Raw genomic sequence first — 27445 nt, forward strand, 5'->3', positions numbered from 1 at the left:
GTAAAGAAATATTTGTGATTCAATATGACACGACATCATTATTGCCTTAGTACTAATTACATCTATGTAATTTATGTCACAGGAAGTTTTTTCTTTCTTTTCAGAGTCTGGCACCATCAAATCACAATCAACTCCCAATGAAAGCTAAAGACAAGTATGGCTTCACAAGTCACAAGACAAAGATGAGTCTACATTCTCTCACTTCTGAATGGCATAGCGGAATTGTTTTATTGATTTCTATTCTAGGTGAAATGAAACTGCATAATAGCATAAGATGCTACATCAACAAGTATAATTATTAAACAGAATTAAGGATGTGACCAACAGTAAGTGCATACAGTATGCTTTAATTCTTCATAACCCTCCAGTCATAAATTTTTTGGATCCACCACATTGTCTCTCTGGTACATAATAAATGAGATGCCATGAAATTCATTAAGAAGAATATGTCAAGGATTTTAATGCATTTACTCAGGCAGGAATCATACTGAAAATGCTTGTGATGTCATATAGGAAGCAGATATAGTTTCCTAGTCACCCGAGCCCTCCTGGAGATTTTAGAGGGGTTTTACAAAAAAAATTACCACTCATGATCATACTACTGACCCATTGCATAAAAAAACATGCACAGATTTAAAAATTGTGATGTTTGTGGCAGTTGCAGGCATCTCAGTTACTTGATGTTATGTAAAAGCTGATTGCACATTGTAAATACCCTTAGAAAAACCCACAAAACATAGTTATATGATCAGCAATGATTTCACTCAAAGTTCCATGTACCTAGTTGCTTACTAAGTCACACATCCACATAGATGGTAATTTGGTGTTATATGAATTATCAATATAATTAACAAACATGAAGACTGAAGAGAATGAAATGTTGCTGAGTTTTATCTCCAGAAGTTGCAAATATACTTCACACCACTTAATACAAAGGATTAGAAAAAAAATTAAAGCAAAACACAAAGAAAGGGAAATAGTATTTCAATTTTATTTTTTATTATGATACAGACTTATGTATACAAGTACAAAAGACAGGAATTATTCTGTGCAATTTAGATTTTATTATCAGCTAATAAGTTTCTAAGTTTTATACAAAAAGTCTTTCTACACAGTGGAATGTACAGAATCTGTTGTCATTTCTTCTTATCATATTAAAAAAATGCAGTGTTAGGAACAGTAAGCATACATTATACTATACTGACTGATTGCATATATTTTATACCACACATACACAGATCCCGACAGCTGATTGGATAAATGCATGTCACATGACATTTAGAGGAATCAGCTATAGCATGCTAAGACATGATAGCCGAGCAATAGTCGACTATTGCACGCTCAATTAAATGTGCCAGAAGTGCAAGATCCAAGGGCACACTAAACCCTTGGACCCTTACACTTTAAGTGAATTAGCTGCATACAAGCATATATGTACGTTGCTAAGCTAAACACAATGTGCGTACATCCGTTGCTAAGCTAATAAGTCCCAGGGTATACGGCTTCCTAGATGCGCTCACTGTAGTGGGCCTTAGTTTAGCTCTCATTGACTAGACCTAGATCTATAGTAGGACTGGATCATGGCTACCCCAAACTTTTGTTTTCGATTCTGACGAGGATCTAAAGAAATTGCTGACAGTGAAACAGCGAACACTAAGAAGATGATCAAATATGCCTTGGGTCAATTGGAAGCATTTGCAAAGTGTACATGGACGTTGATTGAGCTAGGGGATCCAGGTCTAGACCAATTCCTCAGTCGTTTCTTTGCTGGGTTGATGCGAGATGATGGCACATTGTATACATAAAAATCTGTCATTTCAAATCAGATATGGACTCCAGCAAATTTTCAGACGGAGACGTGGACATCTTAAAGCCTGACTAATTCCTGGAACACCAAAAAAATTTCAAACCTGTGATGGTGAAACTCAAGAAGGTAAAGGCTTCGTAAAGCACAAGCGGGGGGGGGGGCACTCAAATTATATTTTGATGGGGGGTGTGCCTCACGAAACCCTAAAATGGGAGTCTAAGGAACTGACCACAAGGGTAAAATACGAGGTCTTGGGAACTAAAAATATACTGGGCGGTGTGAAAAACAGGGTCGACAGTATGGGCTTGCGGTACAAGGAGCACGCTATAATAGTAGTGCTAGTGCTGTGCAGCATGTGGGCGCCAGCCATGCTAGCGGCGTGATATATGAAGCCAATATGAAGCCATGCGTGCAGCATAGCTTTGTGATGCTTGCGCTGGACAATTTAGGCTGGGCTGGGGAACTGAAATTTTTCGTAACAGGGGGTCTCGTGAGCAGTGCGGGTGGCTTCTGAACAAAAATTTTGTAATTTGGAGTATCTAGGGAATAGAAAATTAGGTCTGAAAAAGGGGTCATCAAAGCGGCACTTCCCCGTACCACCAATATATGTGAGTGCCCCCCTCCCTGGGACGGCCGTTTATAGTTAAGACATGAAAAAGATTTTAGAGTCTAACGCAGTTGGTGTGAGTACTCCATTGGGACTTCAAAACAAGGTATTCTTGGACATCATGACTTATTTCAGGCAGAGAGGACATGACTCTCTCCGAGAAACGACAAAAGAGCACTGACTTCTCAACACCAATGAAAACGGTCTTCGTTACTTTGAACGCTGCGACACTTTAAATCAAGAAGAGAAAATGTAGAAGAGGAATTGGCGGCTGTATGTATGAAATTAAGAACTCTCCCAGGTGCCCAGTGACATCAGTATTTGCATACAAGAGCCATCTGAACCCTGGATAGACATGCTTTTGGCAGAGGCCCAAATCTAAGGCTCCAGAAGGACCGTGGTACAATAATATTCCACTCGGGATAAATACGATAGGGAAAAAAATGAAATTGATCGCCGAGGCTGCAGGATGTACACAGAAATACTTGAACCACAGGTTAAGGGCTACAACTGTGATGGTGTGGGATGAAGCGGGCTTCGAAAGTCACAAAATAATGGCTGTCACAGGTCACAAGTCAGAGTCTTCCCTAAACACTTTACCACCACAAGTGCAGAGAAGAAGAGAGTACCAGACAAGCCTATGGGATGCAAGAAAATGTCATAGAACCACAAGAGAACCAGACCAGGCCTAGCGCGGATCTATCTCTTCAACTTGGGAGGTCTCGATCTACAGGTAACTGTTATTCCTGCGGCCCAGGATTCTTCAGTGGTCATCACAGTTCTTTAGCTAGATCTCCAAACTGATGGTGTATCAGCCTCTAATCTTTTGTTGTCTCAACAACAAGTGATACTCCAAGATTCTAATGTAAACATCCATAGCTCTACATTATACAAATAGCGAATAGGCATGAGTGCGATGGTGTGAGATTTCGCATGAGGTGAAAGAAAGATGCTCTACTCAACGCAGCGTTAGCCGAGTTGAATAGAGTGTCTCTTTCTTTCACTGAATGCGAAATCTCACACCGTTGCACAAATAAGAATATTCGCTACTTGTGTTGTACAATGCGGAGTTTAGCGAAAATATGAAAATATTCTCTGCAGTAATCTATGAAAAGGGAGCAAAAATATTGAAAGCGAAAAACAAAATCCCACAAGCGCACATGACCTCGAGCAGCATTGCGCATTTAACCAGCAGGCTATATGCCTATTTCACCTTCATTTTTTAGTGAGCGCAATGAATTAAATCGTATTATGACGTCACGTCCTAAAGCTGTGCAATGGTACATTTTGGATGGTACGTCGTGTGTGCAAAGGTACGAATGTTTGAAATTCAGCCTCCCATTTGCTCGCATACAACAATCTAAGTAGGCATTGTACAACTTCAAACAGCACATTGCAGCACTTCCATTTTCATGAACGTGTAACATGATACATCATAGATATGTAAATACATTCAGCTGTTATTGTTTAGCGTTTCAAATTTAAGGAAACTGGACTACATTCGAGAGTTTGTAGGATCGGACTACATTCGAGAGTTTGTGGGATTTTGCTTTTCGCTTTCAATATTTTTGCTCCCTTTTCATAGATTACTGCAGAGAAAAACTATGTAAATATCCAATTCCAGTAATAGTCCACATAAAAATGAAAGTTGAAATTTACAAAGTGTACTTGAAATGCTAAACTATAACAGCTAAATGTATTTACATATCTAAGATGTGAGTTACTCCGAGGCGTTGTACAACACATATTCGTGCAACGGTTTGAGATTTCGCATTCAGTGAAAGAAAGAGACACTCTATTTAACTTGGCTAATGCCTCGTTGAGTAGAGCACAGTGCAGCACTTCCATTTTCATGGACGTGTAACATGATACATCATATATATGTAAATACATTCAGCTGTTATTGTTTAGCGTTTCAAGTACACTTTGTTAATTTCAACTTTCATTTTCATGTGGACTATTACTGGAATTGGATATTTAAGGAAACTGGACTACATCGAGAGTTTGTTCCATTTGAAAAATGTTGAGTTACGAGTTTGAAATGGATTTCCTTTGGATTTTATAATGGAACTAGAACCTAATTCATCAACAGGACTTGGTCTTTGCATCCCTGGATATGGAACTAGACTTGACTCTACTTTAATTTGGGCTACTGGGAAGTACTGGAATAAATCTACTACTGACTCTCAACAGGTAAGCAAAATAAGACCTAACGTTAGTCCTAGACTTAAACCTAGATATAGTCCTAAAGTCCTAGATCTAGACCTATTATAGACTATTAGATCTAGTCCATCTTGGTTCCTATACGGTCTAGACTGGAGGCTATCGGTGTTGTAAAAACATATATTCAATGTTGTATTCGTGCAACATTCCGAATATTACATTCGGTACAAGTTGAAACGGTCTATTAAACTCGCACATGTATAATTCAGAACGATTGCACTCATAAACATTGAATATTTGAATAGTAGCCATTGGTATTATAACATTGACATGAAAGTAATGTCCCAGTTAATACCCACTCCATGTGTGTGTCTAAAAACCACTGTGAGTCAGTGAATGTATAATAACAATGCAAAAGGCTGCAGACACTTTATATTCACATGTACAGGACATGTTCCAACACAAAACAACTATCATTTATCTAATAAATCAAAAATAAAGATTAAAATTAATCTTCCAATCTCCAGATTAAGCAGATGGTAGAAAATTATCAAGATAAAACAGAGCCTTATACACTGCTGGTTTTGCACCTCTCCTGAAATGTAAGACCTCACAAAGGTTTGGAATAAAAAGGAAGGTTGCAATAGCAGCACAGTCCTTTTCCAGTATAAGTGTGATCAAAGACATTGTAAGCCTCAATAATAAAAATAAAAAATAACTGTCAAGTGGGTACTTCTGCTTGCTAGTCATAGCCCCCTAACTTAGATGGCTTGAGTGTTGCTCCACTGTGCTACCATCACATCATACAGGACATAACAAATTTACTGTCATTCACAATACATGTAACATGTGTGGAAAGAGGATTGAATTTGTAATTCCTAGAGGAATAAAAGGTTATCATGGAACACAGAGGGAAAAAAGAACCATAAATAGAATGACCAGCTAATTTGTGTATTAAAAAAAAAAAATCAACAAGCAGAATGCTCCTTACAGTCTCGCCTGTATTATAGTATGCAATTTAATATTGCCACAGTGTTGACTTTTTACATTGATATATCAAACATTTTTTATTCCTTGAAATTCACAATTTGAATAACAATCCAATCCAATGGATGTCATTTTGACTGATACTAACACTCTTCTAATTGGCCTTAGAATAGTTTGTTGATCCTGTCAAGTTTCCCTGTTTATGCTATAAAGAAATGTGTTCTTGCCTAAATTTAAAGCATGAAAATTGATATAATTTTCATCTGAGAACAGGAATATACACTTGGCCTACTTGACAGTGTTGACACACATTACTTTACATAAGATTTAAAGGTCAAGTCCACCTCAGAAAAATGTTGATTTGAATCAATAGAGAAAAATCAGACAAGCATAATGTTGAAAATTTCATCAAAATCGGATGTAAAATAAGAAAGTTATGACATTTCAAGGTTTCGCTTAATTTTCACAAAATAAATGTATGCACAATTTAGTCACATGCAAATGAGAGAATTGATGATGTCCCCCACTCACTATTTCTTTTGTTTTTTATTGTTTGAATTATACAATATTTCAATTTTTACAGATTTGACAATAAGGACCAACTTGACAGAACCATAAAATGTTAAACAATGGTAATTTCACGTGTTCAGGGCGAAATAAAACTTTGTTTCACAGGACAATAGGGAGAAAATTAAATATTTCATATTTCATATAATAAAATACAAAAGAAATAGTGAGTGAGTGATGTCATCAGTTCCCTCATTTGCATACTGACCGGTATGTGCATATAACTATTTTGTGAAATTAAGCGAAACTTAAAAATGTCATAACTTTCTTATTTTACATCCGATTTTGATGAAATTTTCAGTGTTGTGCTTGTTGATTTTTCTCTATTTTATCAAATCAACTTTTTTTGGGTTGGACTTGGCCTGTAAGCAATCGTCTCATTATTGCTCCCTTATCCAATATCCCCTTCTCTGGTAAATGTTCTTTGTAGATATATGAAGGTTTATCGATGTACAAACATTGAAATTATTATCTCATTCTGATTCTTAAAGTATTCTAAACAGACATCTTATGTAGGAGTGTACCAGAAATATTCATGTGTGTAAATCTTGTTTAATACATCATGACACCTCACAAATCCCCAATTTAAGGAACGAATATGTCATGAACGCATCATCATTATATATGGCTGGAAAGAGTATTTTCTCCCAAATAATCTAATACCACATTTATGTGGTACGTCTTCACGCTTGGATAATCAGAAGGTATTCTTTGCAGTGATGTAAATTCTGATTTGCGCCAAAGTAAGGCATGACTGCAATGAATGAATCTAGATGCCAATGTTGTCAAAATCCTACATGAGTTAGTAAACATATTTGCCATTACGTCAACCCCCTGTTTGGAGAAAGACCGCAGTTCAGATTGCAAACTGCGATATTAGACCCCAATTTGTGTTTGAAATCTAAAAAATCATTTCCAAGCCCTGGGGGCCATTTCATAAAGCTGTTCGTAAGTTAAGAGCGACTTTAAGAACGACTGGTGATCATCGCCAATGGTGTGTACCATTTACCGCAAGACACGATCACCACTCTTAACTTACGAACAGCTTTATGAAACACCCGCCCGATCACCCCCGCTTGGCCAGGTAATACCCACTGTCTCAATTTCACCTCCACAGGCCAGATTATGAGCGTTGAGCCAAGGACGAAATGATAAACAACAGCTGTGTGCTATTACGTAAGACTTCTTTGCCTGTAGAAGGACCTTCGGAATGAAATTATTGTATTCGATATTCAATCACGTTTTCAAAGGCATATTGTATTCAGAAATTCAATAATAGTCCATTTTCAATTTCGAACGAAGAAAATCAACCTCGAAATAAGGAAAGTAAGTGAATAAAAAATGGCGGCATGCTTTGCCGGGACCGCGCTCGGGCTGTTGTGTTATCTTCGGACCGAGGTCAAGAAACAGGTGTTTTGATACTTACATTGCTTGCTTGGGGCAGTAGGGTTTGTCGTACTTGGAGAAGAGAATTGATTGAGAAAAACTGGGGTATAGTGTTCTCAAATGGAGGTTTTTCGTCATGCAAATCCGTTTTCAATAAAATTAACATGAGAATTGACACTAAAAAGTGTTTATTAAACAATTCTAATGTTAAACATTGAAAAGGTGATTTGCAATGTACTTTATTGCAACCCTTATAGGAATATGACATCATTGACATCAGAATTCATTCATTGCAGTAATGCCTTTCATACTTTGGCACAAATCAAAATATACATCATTGCAAAGAATACCCCTTGGCCATCCAAGCGTTAAGACATACCACATAAATATGGTATCAAATTATTTGGGAAAATATACTGTTTCAGGCCATATGTAATTATTTCGTCCTTAAATTTTGGATTCCAATAAAAGATCCATGAATAGCTCCATCATTGTACATAAGTCATAAAGTAGTTTAGTTTGAATATAAATTTAAGTCTTATTGACAGCATTCCGACTCTGCCAGAAGTTTGTTATTCTCCTTACTGCTTTCCATGCTTGGCTGGGTGGTGTCTGAAAGCGAAAGAAAATAAATAATCAAAGATCATCAACTGAAAAATAATCTCACTAAAATAAAAATTTTCACCTTTCAAGAGCAATAGAATAATAAACATGTTTCCACTTATTTCTTTTGGAAAATAGCATTAACCAGTCATACTGAAGCTTTTCAACATGCACTCATCAGAGTAAAGATGCATAAATAAGCAGAATATAAAACAAAAAGAACAGTTGACACTGAATGATGAGCCAAATGACAAATCCTTTGGGCATTTCATTTGAATGTAGGTGTTCAAGCAAACAGGTACCTGACAGGATACCATTTCTTAAAATGTTGAAGTATAAACTCACTAAAATGTACTAAGAATAATTCAACACTTAAATCAGGACAGATTAACCTAGATATTTGAATACATGGGCATTAAAGTGAGTCAATAAGATTCTTAAAAAATGTATGCACTCAAACGGGTTCCATGACATTTGCTCAGGAAACAATCGCTCCGCTCTAAACTTCACACACTAATCGAAAGACCTATTTCAACTTTGGGTTAACACTATACCCTACCCTAACATAAAACGCTATTGCAACCCTAACCCTAGACAAAATTAAGCACGCAGCAATTGTTGTAGGAGCAAATGTTTTGTCACCCTCAAACAATACACGTCAAGTGGAGATTGACAATAACGTTATTTGGACAATGATCTACAGTGTTATTTGGCAGTAAACAAAACAAAAATTTAGAGTTGGTAAGCACATTTTTTCGCTCTAAATTTGAATACAAAAATAAAAGTTTAATTATGGTCAATCAGGTTTCCGCAAACTAACTTTTTTTTATAGCCATTACCTATAGATATCTTTGGGGAGAGTCAATTGTCTCATTTCGAGTTTTCTTCTTTTCATTGCTTGTTAGAAACCAGTCTACTCTTTGTGGCACAATTCTATAATATCCTGGATCTGTTCTTACAAGAACTATTACCAGAACAATCAAGAGGTCAACAGAAACCTTATAAAATCCAGTACCTACCACTTGTTTATTGGTGAGGAGTCCTTGTTTGTCAGGACTTGATCTTTGACGCAACAAGACAAGAAGTTCATGCCATGCTGGTCTGACTGGTCTCTCATCATCCTGGCTCTTATCTTGAGGTAATGACTTGACTTTTTGGGTGGAAGATGTTGGTTTGATCCATGGACACCAGCTCCTATGCTCTTCTATAGGATTGAACAGTCCCTTGTCAACCTGAAATATAGAAAGGAAATTAACTCACATGTTGAATTACTGAGCAGACCCTGCATAAGTCCATCTTCTGCATGTCAATTAATTACCTAACTTGAAGCAATATTGCAGACCAGAATTAACATGTGTTATAAACATTTTCCTAGTCAAACAGATTACTATGGACCTAAGAGATTTGACTTGGGCAGAGTCACCTGTATATTCATAAAACTGTAGTAAAGGGAGAGCTAATGCAAACTTCTGCAGTTTCTGGTATCAAACAGATCCCACACACATTTTATTTGAATCAAAAGATTTGGTCTCTGAAGCACCAGCCTCACTCCCATATTATTGGCAAAAGGGGATAAAGTACTATAACATATAAATGTTAGCCTGGGGCAGTCTTTTTAGGTTCAAGGTAAATGAACTACAATTTCTATTATTGAAAACGCTTAGTTTTGAAAAAAGCATGCATCATCATTAATATATCATTGTGGTAGATCAATCACAATTTTAAAACTACTTTCAATTGTGTAATTCAGAAATACATGTATGAGATAATTATCAACTGACCAAAATCCACAACAAGTCTTTGTATGACAGGATCCATTAAGTCAATTTTACCAACCTTTAATCTCTTTGCAGTGGGTTCTGAATCATCTTCTGTCACTGTCTTTGCATTCTGTTCAGAAGGTGTAAAATTCCAGAGACCAACATTCCGCCTACAGTATTGGCATGACATTGTTGGGCTTTGGGAGCCTTCAGGAGAACTGCAATAAATTGATACCATGTAAGCATATCACTATTAGTTAGATATAGACTGTTTTTTTTTTTTTTCAATTTTGGTGTCATTTACACATTACGCTCCAGTGACTCCGGTCTTCTTACAGATCCAAATGTAAAACAAAGTGGGGGAAAGGGCATTTATCCATGCGGGGCCCTCACTATGGAATTCCCTTTCAGGAGAGATCCGGGATAGAGTAAAGGCCAAATTAATTTCAAAAAGTTAGTAGCCAAGTTAGTAGCTGATAACGTCCTTATGACTAGATATTAAATTCGCTTTTATTCTAATAAGGATGATAGCATAGTCCCAGATTTGATCAAAGGTATTTGTACTATGACTCAGAACATTACACAGTAAGATATTCCATGTCTCAACATTAGCATCAAATTTTACTACGTTTTATTCCAAATTGGGTTGCAGATGGCCTTAAAGCACATGGGAATTTAGCAATACATCCAATACATGGTTGAAGTTTTTGTTTTAAATGATAGCTTGAATGGTAGAGTAAAGGTCTTTTAAATCCATTAACTTTGTTTGAAACCATTTCAATGTATTACCTTATGGATACCATCGTATAGAATAAATCAATTTGTTTTTAACAATCATCGAAGCCAGGCTTGCATAATCACATGTATCCAGAATTCATATTACAAGTTCTTACCATAAGCTCCTCATACTTTTAATCTGTTTTGTTGACTGATTATTTTTTTTCACTACTTTCACTTGATCAAATTAGCATTCCATTACACTTCAATGACTTTATGACTCCCACTTTATTCCCTTCCACCTCTATTACTTATATCAGACTGAGACTTGTTTAATAATTTTCATTTATACTTCAAAATTTCATTATTGATCCTTTATTCCTCATGTTGTGTTTAAATATTTGTAGCATTATTCAATATCTTTGGAAAATGCATTTCTTGATTACATTTGCTAGAGTTCAGCTCATGCTATACAAACATTCATGCTTTTTGGCAGACAGGTAAAAGACAGTAATGGAAGGTTTCTTTCCCAATGTGCTCTACTCACCTCCGAGACCAGCCACATGCAGCCATGAAACAGGCAGACTCTATCCTCTCTTTATAATCACACGATGGCTCTTCCTCTAAAACCCCTGATACAATCCTAGATAATGTGTCTTCATTCTCCCCAACCTGTTACCAAAGTGTTCAAATAGGGAAATGAGTAAAGGTGAAACAAAATATGTATATATATGTGAAGGAAAAATTCCAAAGCAGTTTACTGGTAAGAATAAATCACATGATGTATTAAACAAGATTTACACACATGAATATTTATGGTACACTCCTACATAAGATGTATGTTTAGAATACTGTAAGAATCAGAATGAGATAATAATTTCAATGTTTGTACATCGATAAACCTTCATATATCTACAAAGAACATTTACCAGAGAAGGGGATATTGGATAAGGGAGCAATAATGAGACGATTGCTTACAGGCCAAGTCCAACCCAAAAAAAGTTGATTCGATACAATAGAGAAAAATCAACAAGCGTAATGCTGAAAATTTCATCAAAATCAAATGTAAAACAAGAAAGTTATGACACTTTAAAGTTTTGCTTATTTTTCACAAAACAGTTATATGCACAACTCAGTGACATGTAAATGAGAGAGTCGATGACGTCCCTCACTCACAATTTTGTTTTTTTATTGTTTGAATAATACAAAATGTATACCGGTATCAATTTTAACAGATTTGACAATAAAGATCAACTTGACTGAAAAGTAAAATGTTAAAGCAATATACATGTTCAGGGAGGAATAATGCTTTGTTTCACAGGACAATAAGGAGAAAATTAGATATTTCATATAATGCCATTCAAAACAAATAGTGAGTGGGTGACACCTTCATTCCCCTCATGTTCATACTGACTAGGATATGCATATAACTGTTTTGTGAAATTCAGCAAAACTTACAAATGTCATAACTTTTGTATTATACATCCGATTTTGATGAAATTTTCAGTGCTGGTCGCATGTCATAAGGTGGTCCTATTTCGGGAACAGGGTAAAAATGTTCTAACAAGTTTTTTTTTCTTTTTATATGTTATGAGTATTACCATTCTTCAATTTGTAAAGGAGGATTTTATCCTAAAATACCTTTGTTTTTGCTTAAAATAACTGATTTATATATAATTAATACATTGATGTCAATGTAAATTTTCAAATGCATTTTTCTCAAATTGAACCTGCTGCACATATAATGGTGTAAAAAATTAATGCTACATTGAATCACCCTTGCATTTTGCAGTTGTATTTTTTGAATGTCAATGCTTACATTCATAACATAAAACAAATTATTGCATATCAATTTCATCTAAATTTAGTGATATTTAATTTCACAATTTAAAAAAAAATGAATGTCACCCTTACATGCCTGGAAAATCCACTACACCATTGATTGAAAAAAGTTTCTTGCAATTACACAAGACTTAAAAATACTATAAATGTAGCTTACAAATTGAATAACAATTTTTTTTCTCAAAAATTTACAAATTAGATAGGTTGCAGATGGGAACTAACATGCACATGTAGCTAATTCTTGTATATTGTCAAAATTGTCATATTTTAAATTAAGTTATTCTTTGCATTTAAACTGACTAGAAATATGATGCTGACAGTCAATATACATATGATGACATTATAGAATATATAATGACATAATAATAATACATGTTTAAGGTGTTATTTAAGTTTAATCAACTGAACATATTTTACCTGCATGCCTATATCTTCTTTGCACATGTACATCAACTTAAAAGAGTGATTCCTATAGTGTTTAAACAATTTTAAAGTGAAATTAGATCAAATCTATATTGAAATCAAAAGAAATTAAGAAAAAAAAAAGGTTGTTGAGTGTATATATTGGCTAACATTTTCTTACTTAATCGAGTATATTAATTAGGTAGATCATTAATAATTTAACTGTATAGGGACATTAAAATAATTCCAAAGTTTGTTATTGACAATAATTGATCTTTATTTTGTTTAAGTAGTGAGATTTAACTCAACAAATGCTTTAAATGGTTAACAAGTGGAACGCCTCTGGCAGTCTCGCCTGCATTACGCAAAATAGCAGCAGTGCTTCCTTTGAAAACAGCCAATGAATAATTATTCACAGAAGAAAACACTAATATGATAATAAAATATTATATCCATTGACCCCAAAATGATCTTTGACCATGATCATGTGACCTAAGACATGTGCAAAACAACCATTCATACTTGATTACCCTTACGTCGATGTTTCATGAGCAAGATCCATAAACTTCTTAAGTTGTGATGCCAATTCAACACCTACTCCCAACACGGCCAGAGGTCATTGACCTTTAAATGACCTTTGATCTTGGCCATGTTCCTGAAACGCACACAGGGTATTCAGGGATACATTGCTGCTCTTATGACCAAGTTTCATGAACTAGATCCATAGACTTTTAAAGTTATGACAATTCCACAAATACCCCCAACATTACCAAAGTTTGCTGACCCTAGATGACCTTTGACCTTGGTCATGTGACCTGAAACTAGCACCGCATGTTCAAGAATACTTGATTGCTCTTAGATCCAAGTTTCATGAACTAGATCCAAAAAGTTTCAAAGTTATGATGACAATTCCTCAAATTACCCCAACACAGCCAAAGTTTGACCCTAAGTGACCTTTGATCTTAATCATGTGACCTGAAACTCAGGCAAGGATGTTCAGTAATATTTTATTACCCTTATGTCCAAGTTTCATGAACTAAGTCCATATACTTTCTAAGTTATGATGACATTCCAAAAACTTAACGTTGGTTAAGATTTCAATGTTGACGACGCCGCCGTCGGAAAAGCAGCACCTACAGTCTCGCTCTGCTATGCAGGCGAGACAAAAATCATGAGTTAAGCATCACATTTTCAACATATCATTCACCGCATTCATCGGCTCCGTCAACCCTGTAACTTCAAACTTAATGTGCTGTAGTTTTTGTTGCTGATATTGTATTGATCTAATTTATAGTAATATATTTAGCCTATTGTTCTAGCTCGGACCTTACAGAACAAATATTGCCAAGGGGCTGTGATGTAGCTACAAGTTATCCACGGCACTGCGTGGAAATTTGTTCATCCGCCACCCTTTTTGCATACCCAACTGATGAAATGCAATCTGCTACACATGTATGCTTGTTAGATTTTTCTCTTTTTTTCTTCAAATCAATTTTTGTTGGGGTGGACTAGTCCTTCAAGCTTCAATTATCAATTAATATGATTTGAAATTATCTTCTTCTTTTTTTCAGAAAGAATCTCTAAATTAAAAGAAAAGAACAAGAAATTGGACAAGAATAAAGAGTATGAAATAGATTTCAAACCAACAAACCTGTTGGAGACATGATAAATCAACAGCAGGAACAGAGGTTCCAAAACATCTGATGGATGCTACTCTGTGAAGAAAATCATTCACTGCATTCTGACTGCTCACTAAATTCACCTCAAGAAATGAAGCTGAAACATCCAAAGAAATAGAAAATTGATTTTCATACTCAAATTTAAGGTACCACTGTAAACATTGTGCTAAAAAAAGTAAAACGAGTGGCCTGAATTCACAAAGTCATTTTAAATCTTCACACATTAATATATAAATAATGCATATTTATGAGTGTGTTATGGCACATTGCGCATAGTGCTTTTACATGTTATTGCAAATACCTGAGGTGCCTTCATCGCTATCATAAATTAAAAACGTGCATTATTTGTTTTATAAAACCAGTTGGCAGTATGATTTGTAGTGGAAAGGTTGTTCTAATAAGAGGTCACACCTGCTTTCTTTTATGACATCACAAGTGTTTCTAATATGCATGCCTAAGTAAGTTCTGGCAGCATGCCTTTCCTTTGAAAAGACATGTATTTCAGATAGTCTTTAAGTGCTATGGGAAAATGATGTACCGGTACCAAAAATGCACAGAGCAGCACGAAAAATTAACAGCTGGGAGGCTGCAAAGAATTAAACCATGAACATGTGACTTGCATACACATTCACTATTGGCTAAATCTTTGATCAAGTTTTATAGTTGTTCATAATTGAGCATGTATAATTACTATACAGACATATACATAGTATAGTAACAAATGTGCCTTTGAGTCTCACAGCCTGCTAAATGCATGCTTGTTTCTAAGGTTATAGTAAATAATAAGAACAGTTCTTGTATGGTGCATATAATGTTAACATCCCTGTGTTTCCAAAGGCATTGGATATTATTACCAATGAGCTTAATGTTTATATTAATCATTTTACATATACAGTGGACTTATTAAATCCATTAAAATTAAAATGACCATCAACAATACCAAAGTCATAAGTACCTGGTGAAGGATTGCTCTGCCAAGGACAAATCTTACTGTGACCAGTCTTCAATGAATCTTCCAACTTCTTACAAGCACTTTCATCTGATAAAAGAAAGATATATTTATAATTCTAATAATCAAAAGCTTCATGTATAATGAAACATAGAAATAATACTTCAGATGTAGAAACTTTTTCATTCTATTCAAACAAATGAAAAATGGACTGTAACAACTTGGAAGTATACATGCATATATGAACAAACAGGGCTACTCTATATGGCTTGATTCACACAGTGTGATATGGATATTACAAATGAAAGAGCAACAAGTTCAACACAAACTCAAATTTATAATGCCATTCATCTGAAGTTCTGACCCCCCCCCCTCCCACGATATGTCATCTAGATACAATCTATTCATTTTCATTTAACAATGTGAACAAGGCATTAACAATTGAAGAAAAGTGGCTCTTGGTCCTCCAGATTTGGGATAACCATGCACCACATTATTGTCTGATAGATGACATGACATTTGCTCCAGTGACAATTACTCCAGGCTTTATTTTGTCTAAGATATAGAGTTAGGGTTGCAATAGGGTGTTATGTTAGGTTTAGGATAGGGTATAGTGTTAAATCCAGGGTTGAAGTTGGTCATTCAATTAATGTGTGGAATTTGCAGAGGTGCAATTGTCGTTGAACCGTCTGATAACCCCAAAACTCTTAATTTTTTAAGGCTTCACACAAAACCTACCATGACACCATATCCAATATATTTAATTTGCATTTATTTCATTCTCGACAAAAACAATTATAAAGCAAGGTATGAGAAATAATATATTTACAAGCAAGAGTAAAAGAGTAAAAAATGAAAATGAAATGGGGAACTGCATAAATAAAGCCAAGTGGCCTTGTGTAAGCACAGTTCCCAAAACATTGATAACATGACATGGTATAGAGAAACAATAAGATAAAGAATTAGTCATGATATATAAACAACAAACAAAAACACAAAAAGAAAAACAACATAAAAAGGTGTCAATCTACAAGAAAAACATAACTATACATATTTAAGATATAGGAACTGGTTCAATCTTTTTTTGAATGACCTAACAGACTTGCTTTCAATTACATCTCTAGGGATGGAGCTCCAAATCACAGGGAAATTATGCCGTACACATTTCATTACGTTATTAGTTTTAACTGGTCATAGGTGGAATGAATGTTTAAAATGGGTATTGTGATTATGTATCCGGTGATTAAGGGTAAACATTTTATGGATATTAAGTGCTAGTTTATTCTCGAAATAAAAGAAACCAATTCATGCAATAGAAAAATAATACAAATCATAAATATTAAGAGACTTTATTTTTCGAAACAGTGGGGCAGAATGGGCTTGATAATGACATCCCATACATACATGTATGCCAAAGGCTTTTTTTGCAATTTAAATAATTTTTCAAATTTTGTTCGACTGCAATTGCCCCAAACAACAACACAATAATTAAGATATGACAACATGAAAGAATTGTATAATAGTAATAATGCAGAAGTTGGAAGGGAGTCTTTTAACCTATATAGGATACCAATACATTGAGATACTTTTTGGGTGACTTTTTGAACATGAGTGTCCTATTGCATATTATAGTCTATATAAACACCAAGAAAACTAACACTACCTTTTTAATTAGAACTTTGTCTATTTCAAGCAATAAATTATTGAGTGAATTCGAAATATTGAATATTTAATACTTTTACAAATTATTTTAGATGTTGGGAGGATTTTTTCCTTTCAAAGTGAACTTACACAAGTCTGTTTCCCACTTTGGGGGTAGCCCACCATAGAGTACTTCCTTGCAACTGACACACTTCAGCGAGTCCACATCAATGTTCTCCCAGCCATACTGAGCACAGCGAAGAGGACAAACTTCATCTGGTTTAGCAAACCATGATGAAATCTACATAATAAATATTTAAGGATAAAATGTTTTCAAATATGATTTTCGCACAGAATGTACATCTTCCTAAGCTTATACAACCTCTGAAATTTAAGTATATGAGCTGCATATTTCTTTTTAGAGAATATCATTTACAATCATTAACAGAGATGTAAGGGGCAAGTTGCGGATGTTCATGTTGTGTGTATAATATGCCTTATAGGTATTTTAACAAAGCCGAAAGAGTGCTATTGTGTGCATTCCCTTCTGCACCACGCACTCAGCCTGGCAATGACAATCTTTATGTTAAAATGGAGAGAAAATGCCCTCTAATTTGTGACATAGTCTTTAAACCATCTTCAAAAGACGTAACAAAAAGCTGAATGGAAGTTACTTGTAGGTGCTACCTAAGATTTTCTTTAATGAAATTATCTTCTTTCAACATAGTGAGAGAGAGTGAATGTACACTAATCAGAGATCTATGCCAACCTGCTTGTTTACAGATTCTTTTAATGTTTAACATTGTGTATTCAATTTCTATATAGTTTTTCTTCATTGTTACTAATTGTTAAAGTGATTATCAAATTTATCTTTGTTCATTTAATGTTTATTGATTGTATCTCATGACCTAAATTGACTGGATGTTCTAACTTTTACAGTTTTGTCCATCATATTGAATAGGATGAAGTATATTAAATTTGAACAGAATTTGTACTTAGAGGAATCCTTTTCATAATTTTTAATTCATTAGATAAAAACTCACTTGAAAATTATTTTATGAAATATTGAATGCATCACAGCCTGACAGCTAACGTCAACATGTCAACTTATTTCACAGCCTATGCTACACCTGCGCAGCACAGCTAACATTCAATCATCGCAGCAACACAGGCAGGTGCAAAACTGCATTAGCGCCAATACATACTCAGGCACTGACTGTTACTCATCAAAATCCCTGCTGAAAATCCTAATTTTGCCTTTCAAATTGCGGGATCTAGGCCATATTTCCAGAGCACCCGGTGGTTTAGTTCAGATTTAAGAAGTGGGGTGGCCAAAAAATACAATAAAATGAAAAATCTGTGATTTTGTTCCGAGTTCACAAATTCATTTTCTCGCAAATTTAGGATGGTATCTTCAAAATGCAATAAATACGCAAATTTTTCACTATCTAATCGAAGTTACAGCGAGACCCTGTGCCGCGCAGCGTTCTAAAAATAGTATCGGGGAGATTGGAGTTTGAAACTCAATACACATTTTCTGAAGCGCTGCACCCGTGATTCTAAAAAGTCCATTCAGTTACACATCAGAAAGCAACGATGCATGGAAGTAAAAACTGCAGAGCTGCACTAGCCTGGCTGTCAGGATACTATGCAGGAGTGGATGGGAGACTGGACGGGCATGGACGGGAGAGGTTTTCAAGTCAGGAGTTGCTCGATACTCGTTTCTGCACGCTGATTTGATTAATTACATTCTGGTGTGCAGGTACAGCAGATTCAGGCTTACTTTATATTCAAGACAAACCATTTTTCACACTGATTTTTCTCAGGTTTTCTCTACTGAACCATACCATTAAATAAAGTTCACAAAATGATAACAATAATTCATTGAAAGGATACAGAAAATGTTTCCACCCTATTGAAGAAAAGTTCTTGATTCAAAGGCTGCACGGTGCTGGTTTGTTCACTAGAGACTTCGTCAACCACCACAAATCCATCCGCAAATCCTTCTGTATCCAGAGACTCAAAAATCACTCGCTTGTTCTCACTATTCAAAAGAAAAATGAAAATATAAAATTTTATTAAAGTCATTAATTATTTAGTCCAATGCTTGATACCGGTAGTCAAAATAAATGTGATTTGTAACTAACAGATAATCTTTACAGTTGAAAATATCTAAAATAAAGTAATCATTATAGATGCTACAGATATAAACACACCTGCATTATAATTAAACAAATAGGCATGGTGAAGTAACATTCATTTTAAAATATTAAGTATTTATTGGTGCTGTCATCAAGAAAAAGAATCTTGTTGACAGAGAAATAAATGCATGGGTCATTGCTTGGACATTTGAACAAAAAAGTAATAATTTTGAGATAAAAGAAAGAAAGAAAGAAAGAAAAGGAAAAAAATGATAGGCAGCTAAGAAAGAATGAAAAGCACGGATAGAAGAAAGAATAGAAGAAAAGATAAAAGAAAGCAAAAAATGATGAACAAAATAAAACCTTAAAGTACCGGTAAGAAAGAACGGAAATAAGGAAAGGAAAAGATGAAAGAGGAAAGTGAGTAGACCTATACTGTATATAGATTCCCTTTTTTCCAATTTTTTTTTTGGTTGTTAACACTGCTCCATTGTTGCAAGAAGCCTTTTTTTTTCACTCAGTGGGAATATTGCTAGTCTCAACCTGAACACTTCGAGTTCAGGTTGCCACAATAAGCGTGCGGTTTGCCTTCATTCAGCAGGAAGTCCGAAAGTAATGCGGGAGTGAATGAATGGCCGCTGCAAGTTCCAGGTTGTAAATCACATGCGGTATAGCACATTTCAGCGGCTCTCGCACAAAACATGTGATACATTTTGAGATTATTATGAAATATTAAGATGGAAATTAAAAACAAACATTGCAATTAAAAATTTTAACAAACATTGATGCAAATTTAATTTTGTGAAAAGATATTTTAGAATTAAAAATATTGCAGAAAAGCTCAACATTTTCAGGCAGGTTACTCTAGATCTAGTTAAAAAATATTTTGATATCCCGCCAATCTTACGTCTAGAATATGCCCCCACTCCACATCCTCCCTACCCTCCATCTCTACCACCACAGATGTTCCCACTCAGTAAATGCCCATACACATGATACAAATTATACACAGGGTAGGCGATATTTTTTTTATTAAAAAAAATATTGGATTTTCACTGTATTGGATTTAAATAAGATTTTTTTTAATTTATATCGCATTTTTTTATTTTTCAAAATCTTTATAACCAAATTTCTTAAAAACAATGTGCAAACACCAAAAACATAATCCTTTACACTGACATAAACTTTAAAATCATTCGTAGCTTTTTATTTCATAATTAAATCAAGTCAAAATAAAATTTATAGAAAATATCAGGGTTGGCTGAATTAAATCGCGATTTAAATCACTATGGTTTTTTTTTTTATCAAATGTTGATCTAAATCACTTCCATTGAAACATATATAACAAATGATTGACAATTTTTTTTGTTGAGGCAGTTTTATTCTTTTACTCAAAAGAATAAGATTTTATCAACTTTATATCATCAAAACATGAATAAATCTTTCATATCTACTCACAGCAATTGAAATCAAGTCAGTAAAATCCAGTTAATCTTCCAAACCAAATGTGTACATGTAGTCTACAAGTGGTTAACACTTTAATAGACTATTCCACTTTTATCAGTGGACTTACAACATTTTCCCTGTAAAATGTTCCCAAAAGTGTTTTTAGAGGACAGTTTTTAAGAAAATATAAGAGAAGTCAAGGGATATTGGTTCTAATCTGATCATTCACATGAACTACTATATATGGCTCTCCAACATCAACAATTTGTTCATATCTATCCATACCAATGGCATTTCAGAACAAAAAAATTGTAAAAATTATATAAGAGGAATTTAAAAAAGAAACCCTGAACTTATAAGGCCGAATTCCGCTCAGAGATTTTCTCGGGCGACGATTTGAGACGCCCACACTAAGCAATCGATGTTTCCAAAGCTGCCCACTCAAGACAAGTTACCAATATTTGGTATCAAAATATAGATTGTAACAAAATGCTCACGATCATTTCATTTTGAAAGTGGGGGGTGACAATTGTTATCAAAATAAGAGGGGTGGCGTCTCAACGTATATCTCAACCCATGGAGAGGTTTCAACAATGCAGCTGAGTCAATGGACATTTGTGTACGATCGGTGCGTGTGTGTGCGCATGCGCGATATGTCTGTGTAGTAAAATACATGTATGTATTGGATGTTTCGAATCGGCGACTCAAAATTTACCCATCATTGTGTCGCCGTCCCGGAAGAGCGTAATTCATGAAGTTCTTACTTAAAAATGCAGCAATTTCAGGAGAAAAGTTTTTCATATATTTGAAAGGATTTGTGGATACTTTCACCTCATACAAAGATTTGGGTAGTAATTTCTATTTTTTTGCATAATTGAAGGTTGAAGACTGCCGATTATTGCTGACTCACTGCGCATGTTAGACCACACGACACGCACACATCAATCACATCATGTACATCAATCATATCACAGGTAATTCTAAGGTAAGCCTCTTTTTGTAAAGATTGTAAAGAAGTCCACGCACATGCGTACTCTTATTCCGAAGACGGGAGACCCAAGTCAAGAATTCACATCATGTAACATTAGACTTGGGTCCGGAACTGCGGTGGGAATAATAATTTCGCACACCGGACAACGCTCAGGGGCCTGTTGCATGAAAGGGTCTATCGTAGAACCGTTCTACGTAAGAACGAGATATCGCTCAACTGTTCAACAAAGCTGATTTGGGCGATACAAAGAATGGTCCTTGGAAAGACACCTCCAGACATGTCCTATGTAGGCATGATCTTCTTTGCACACTGCCCGCCACCGTCGGCATTGAGAGAAAATGCGTTTACGGCAAGCCACACTGACATATCACCTTTAAACATTTTGGGGGGGTCATTCGATTGCACTCTGATGCATTTTATCTGGGATGGCGCCGAGTTACTTTTTTAATATGGGGGCTAGTTGACATCAATTTCAGGTCGTCTTTTTGCACGTATGGCAAGACGACCAAAAACGGATGTCATTTTAACTTTTTCGGGGTATTATGTTCGGGGGTAATGTATAGGCCCAAATTTTTTTTGTTAATATTTTCTTTTATTCTCCCTCCGACTTATCCCCACCCCTTTTCCATTAAAAAAAATTTAAACTTGAAATATCGAAATGGGCGACACTACGCTCTGACCCTTCATTGCTTTCTCATTTATAGATAAACAACATGAAAACAATTTCTCATTGAAGCCAGGTCTTCCTTCTCATTCACCTACACGAAGGACCCCAAAACCTGAAACTTTCACCCCCGAGATTTCTACTTTCCTTCTAAAAGATCTAGCCCTAAATCATGTTCATGGGATAAAACTTCATTTCCGACATTTCTACGCTCTCGTTGTTATTTTTAAACAAGAATTCATCAAAAAAATGAAAAAAATATTGTGAAAAGACGGAAGAGACTTGCCCGATGTTTACGCCGCCATCTTGTTTCCTATTGTTCTTCGCCAACGTTACAGATGCGTGCGTTGCGTAACGTTGGCGAAGAACAATAGGAAACAAGATGGCGGCGTAAACATCGGGCAAGTCTCTTCCGTCTTTTCACAATATTTTTCTCATTTTCATTGATGAATTCTTGTTTAAAAATAACGAGAGCGTAGAAATGTCGGAAATGAAGTTTTATCCCATGTACATGATTTAGGGCTAGATCTTTTTTAGAAGGAAAGTAGAAATCTCGGGGGTGAAAGTTTCAGGTTTTGAAAGGAAGACCTGGCTTCATTGAGAGTAAGCCTATGTTAGGATAGTAAATGATTTTTACTCTCTAGAAGCCTCCTGGCTAGTTCCTACGTATCACTCTTGGGCCTGTTGCACGACGAGATGAGCGATACGTAGGAACGTCCTAGGACCATTCTTCAGAGGAAGATTGGCGACAAATCAGTGCTTTCCGTTTCACGAAGGCAATCTTGTCTTCCAAGTCCGCGACATCGTTTTATATCGATATTATCGGAAAAATATTTAGTCTTCATTGTCACCCTGAACCTTTTATTTCGAAATGACGACTTTTCATAAAATCATTTATTTCAATTAATGGAGCTCAAAATCCCCTCAAATAATTTGTTGTTTATTACCGATAGTAGAAATGATGTATGGAGCTTACTTTATGAGGTAATAGGAGAACAAAAATAAAGATTCACAAACATACCTGGATAAAATCGAAATTTTCATTATTTCCCCTATCTAGAACACGGTGCCCTTTTAAGGACACCTTTCATTGATATTCCAATGAAAGAGACCCTTGTCCGAAAATAAAAATTGAAGTAACTAAGTAATTTCGGGATTGTATTATTTCAATATTCTGACTTTTATAGAATACTCATCTAAAGTGATAAGTTTGCAAATTATGCTTTAAATGTTATTTGTTGATGTAAAATTGGGGTTTGATAATGGAGTAAACAAAATCAATGTGTCTGATTAGTGATAGTATGAGACTATTATAAGGGAAAATATGAGAGGCTGCGTGTGAAAAATCGAATTTATTTATTTTATTCATCAGATATAAGGCAAGAAATACAAATGTGAGTGTTTAGAGTATAAACATACATTTGCATGAAAATTAAGTTTAAGTAACCGAGGACAATCAAAATATGAAACTTGCCGCAAACATGTCAAGTGGGTAAAGTAGCATTACAATAATAAAACATAGAAAAATATGTGAAATAAATTTAATGGGGAAAAATACTGTTTACAGAAACAATGCTAAAAAAAATGACAATGATCATAAACGTTTAAAGTTGATAACTTTATGGAAGTTTGAATAACATAAGCTTCAATAATATAAAAAAATATATATGTTCATCATGAAGTTAAGGAGTCGAGACATCATTGCTTTAACATGACAATCACATATGGCCTACCCTACGATGAGCCTTTTCGTATGGACTTTCCACAATCATGTCTATCATAGGTACAATGAACTTGACTTTATTTCTAATGATTGTGATGGATTCATAAGCTATAGGCCTAATATTTTTAATTCAATTAGTTATTTTGTTATATATCCGGCAGATTTTTTTTTCATTCATCACACCAATTCAACAATTTTCATTGATTGACATCAATCTCAACAAAAAATAATCATGATAAAGAAAATAAATTAAAAATAAAGAAATGATTTAGCATGTTTAGTAACATCTCAGTTTTGTATCGTGTTTTATTTCATTTATTTTATTTTTTTGCTGAACGTTACAAACACATGTTTTCTTTACCATACATATTTTTTCATCTGTTCATATGTAATATTTATCTAATGATAAAGCATGGGGGTCAGAGAGGTTGCCGCCCATTTTGATATTTCAAGTTTGGTTTTAAAAAAATGGAAAGAGGGTGGAGAAAGAGGGAGAAAATGTGAGGAAATAAAAGAAAGCATATTAAAAAAAAAATTATTACCCCGGAGAAAAATGACCTCTGTTTTGAAATTGATGCCAGCCACGTGACTTGGCGCCATCCAAGCCCCATCCAAGATAAAATGCATCTGAGTGCAATCAAACGACCCCCCAAAATGTTTAAAGGTGATATGTCAGTGTGGCTTGCCGTAAATGCATTTTCTCTCAATGCCGACGGTGGCGGGCGGTGTCCAAAAAAGATCATGCCTACGTAGGACATGTCTGGAGGTGTCTTTCCAAGAACCATCTTCGTATTGCCCAAATCGGCTTTGTGAAACAGTTGAGCGATATCTCGTTCTTACGTAGAATGGTTCTACGAAAGACCCTTTCAATTTCATGCAACAGGCCCCATCTCATCTGAGTATGAGTCTGTCTGGAGGTGTCTTTCCAAGAATCCAACTCCAACTTCCAAGGCCAAGCCAGGACCATTCTTCGTATCGCCCAAATCGGCTTTGTTTGTGAAACAGTTGAGCGATATCTCGTTCTTACGTAGAACGGGTCTACGAAAGACCATTTTATGCAACAGGCCCCTCGTTCTTATGTAGAACGGTTCTACGAAAGACCCTTAAGGCCTTTCAATCATACAACAGGCCCCAGGCCCCCCCCCCCCCCCCCCCGGCCATTAGCTCTGCCGCAGCGGGCCGGGCCGCCGTCGCTAACTCACGCCGCACTTTCGCTCTCGGGCGATCTCGTCAGTCTCACGTCACATACATTTACTGTAGGAAACATTTGGAAATATTATTATTGAATAGACAAGGTCCAACCTTTCTTTTTTTTCTTCACGAGAAATTCCCTTGAGAAATGAAGATAATAGGGCTTTGATTCGACGAGGTTTGCTGGTTTCCAAGTTGGAGACGGCCATCGTTCATGTCGTAGACGTAGTTTTATTTTAAAGTGAGCAACATAGAGCATAGTTTAGTAGGTTGGTTGTAATTGGTCAATTTTTTGCCAATACTACGCTACTTGGCCAATCATAAACTTTGTAAGCTAGGTTGTTTGGCCTGGAATATAATGGGAAAGGGTTCCGGGCGGTAGGCACTTTTGATGACAAAGTACAGCGAGGGGCGATGAAATGTCCAGCTACTACGTCACTATCCATCCGGAGGTTCGCCGATGAATATTCATTAGATCGTGGTCTTGTGCATGTGTGTGTACAATACCGAGTGTAAAAAACCAGAGAGTTTTCAAATGTTGTGTGTGTATAAAACAACGTAGGAGTTTATAGTGTAGAAAAGAAAAGTGTTTGATGAAGTTTTTACAAAAGAGGAAATAATACAAATATATATGGAGGACAATGTAAGATGAGGTGAGGAAAGTGTACGGTGATGGTTTTATCAAAAACATATATAATGATAAAATATATGTAGAGGACAGTCACAGTGTAAGATGAGCTGAGGCAAGTGTGCAGTGAGGTTTTTTTCAAAAGAGGAGATATATGGAGGACAATGTAAGATGAGATGAGGCAAGTGTGCAGGGAGGTTTTTTCAAAAGAGGAGATAGCTAGTACAAGAGTTAGTATGGAGGACAATGTAAGATGAGATGAGGCAAGTGTGCAGTGAGTTTTTTTTCAAAAAAGGAGATAGTACAAATATATGTGGAGGACAATGTAAGATGAGATGAGGCAAGTGTACGGTGAGGTTTTTTCAAAAGAGGAGATAGTACAGATATATATGGAGGACAATGTAAGATGAGATGAGGCAAGTGTACGGTGAGGTTTTATCGAAAATTGTATAATGATAGAATATATGTAGAGGACAATGTAAGATGAGCTGAGGCAAGTGTGCAGTGAGTTTTTTTCAAAAGAGGAGATATATTGAGGACAATGTAAGATGAGATGAGGCAAGTGTACAGTGAGGTTTTTTCGAAAGAGGAGATAATACAAACATATATGGACATATATATATAGAGATAGTACAGATATATATGGAGGACAATGTAAGATGAGATGAGGCAAGTGTACAGTGAGGTTTTATCAAAAATTGTATAATGATAAAATATATGGTATGCTTGTTCAAGATGAATGGAAATCTTCAAATTAGTATATGGCATTTATTGTTGGTTTTAGGATGGCTGGAGACATATAGCTTGTCAATTGCCTAAAAAGATCAACTTTTTTTTTACAAGTGACACCAATTTTTCTCAAGTTTTACTTCATTTTATAAACTGACCAAGTCATGGTCCTTTGAGAACATAACACTGTCAAAAGAACAAGAAATCAGAGACAAAAAATTTCAGGAAGGTCCCACACATATTTCATGGTATTGCCCAAATATATATTTTTATCTGCCAAAAAAGCATGTTACAATTAACATGGTTTTTTTACTGGCAAGTATTATACTAGCAGGACATGATAATAAAAAGAAACTGAAGTTTTAATAAATATATATATATATATACATATATGATACAATAGTATAAATAACGTTTGTTTACAAATGGTAGTGGCAGGATCAATAAAATAATAAAATATCATACTAGTGTATGATGTTGGCAAGTACTGTTATAATAGTAGAATTAGTATTAGTAGTAGTCAAAACATGACCAAAGTTTAATTTGTGATAACAGATGCATGTTAACAATGTTTCTGCACCTTCTCCTAAGTCTGTTGTATAGGCAGCAAAATGGTTGCAAATTTTGTCTAAAATGGTATGAGTACAATTAACAAAAAAACAAAATACCAAATAAAACACTATACACTAATGGCATAGAATCTTACATCAAATAGTTGTCACAGAATAATGATCAGCCTCAAAACTGATTTATGCTAACAAACAATGAATTATCATATACACAGTTGATACTTGCATGATCTAATATTAGCAAGTATCGTAA

The 27445-nt window shown here is 35.2% G+C and overlaps 1 protein-coding gene across 1 annotated transcript; it reads right to left on the reverse strand.

The window, feature by feature from the left end:
- Window positions 1-202: 202 nt before the first annotated feature.
- Window positions 203-25514, reverse strand: LOC129255627 (zinc finger C3HC-type protein 1-like). Its single transcript, XM_054893971.2, has 9 exons — window positions 25378-25514; window positions 19007-19154; window positions 17261-17411; window positions 15476-15559; window positions 14493-14617; window positions 11145-11269; window positions 9957-10098; window positions 9140-9352; window positions 203-8129 (listed from the first exon to the last, which is right to left on the reverse strand). The coding sequence occupies exons 1-9, from the start codon at window positions 25473-25475 to the stop codon at window positions 8049-8051; spliced, it is 1167 nt and encodes a 388-aa protein (XP_054749946.2). The 5' UTR covers window positions 25476-25514; the 3' UTR covers window positions 203-8048.
- Between the last annotated feature and the right edge of the window lie 1931 nt (window positions 25515-27445).

The sequence above is a fragment of the Lytechinus pictus genome, chromosome 3 (assembly GCF_037042905.1).
Source record: "Lytechinus pictus isolate F3 Inbred chromosome 3, Lp3.0, whole genome shotgun sequence".
In the NCBI taxonomy this organism is placed as follows: domain Eukaryota; kingdom Metazoa; phylum Echinodermata; class Echinoidea; order Temnopleuroida; family Toxopneustidae; genus Lytechinus; species Lytechinus pictus.

Bases quoted from the DNA above. Each gene is read 5' to 3' on its own strand.
- LOC129255627 (XM_054893971.2), bottom strand. From the start codon at position 25,475: ATGGCCGTCTCCAACTTGGAAACCAGCAAACCTCGTCGAATCAAAGCC. The intron at 17,412-19,006 runs GTATCCTTTCAA...TTTATTATGTAG, and splicing joins ATAGGGTGGAAACATTTTCT to ATTTCATCATGGTTTGCTAA. The intron at 15,560-17,260 runs GTAAGTTCACTT...TTCTTTTATCAG, and splicing joins AAAGTGGGAAACAGACTTGT to ATGAAAGTGCTTGTAAGAAG.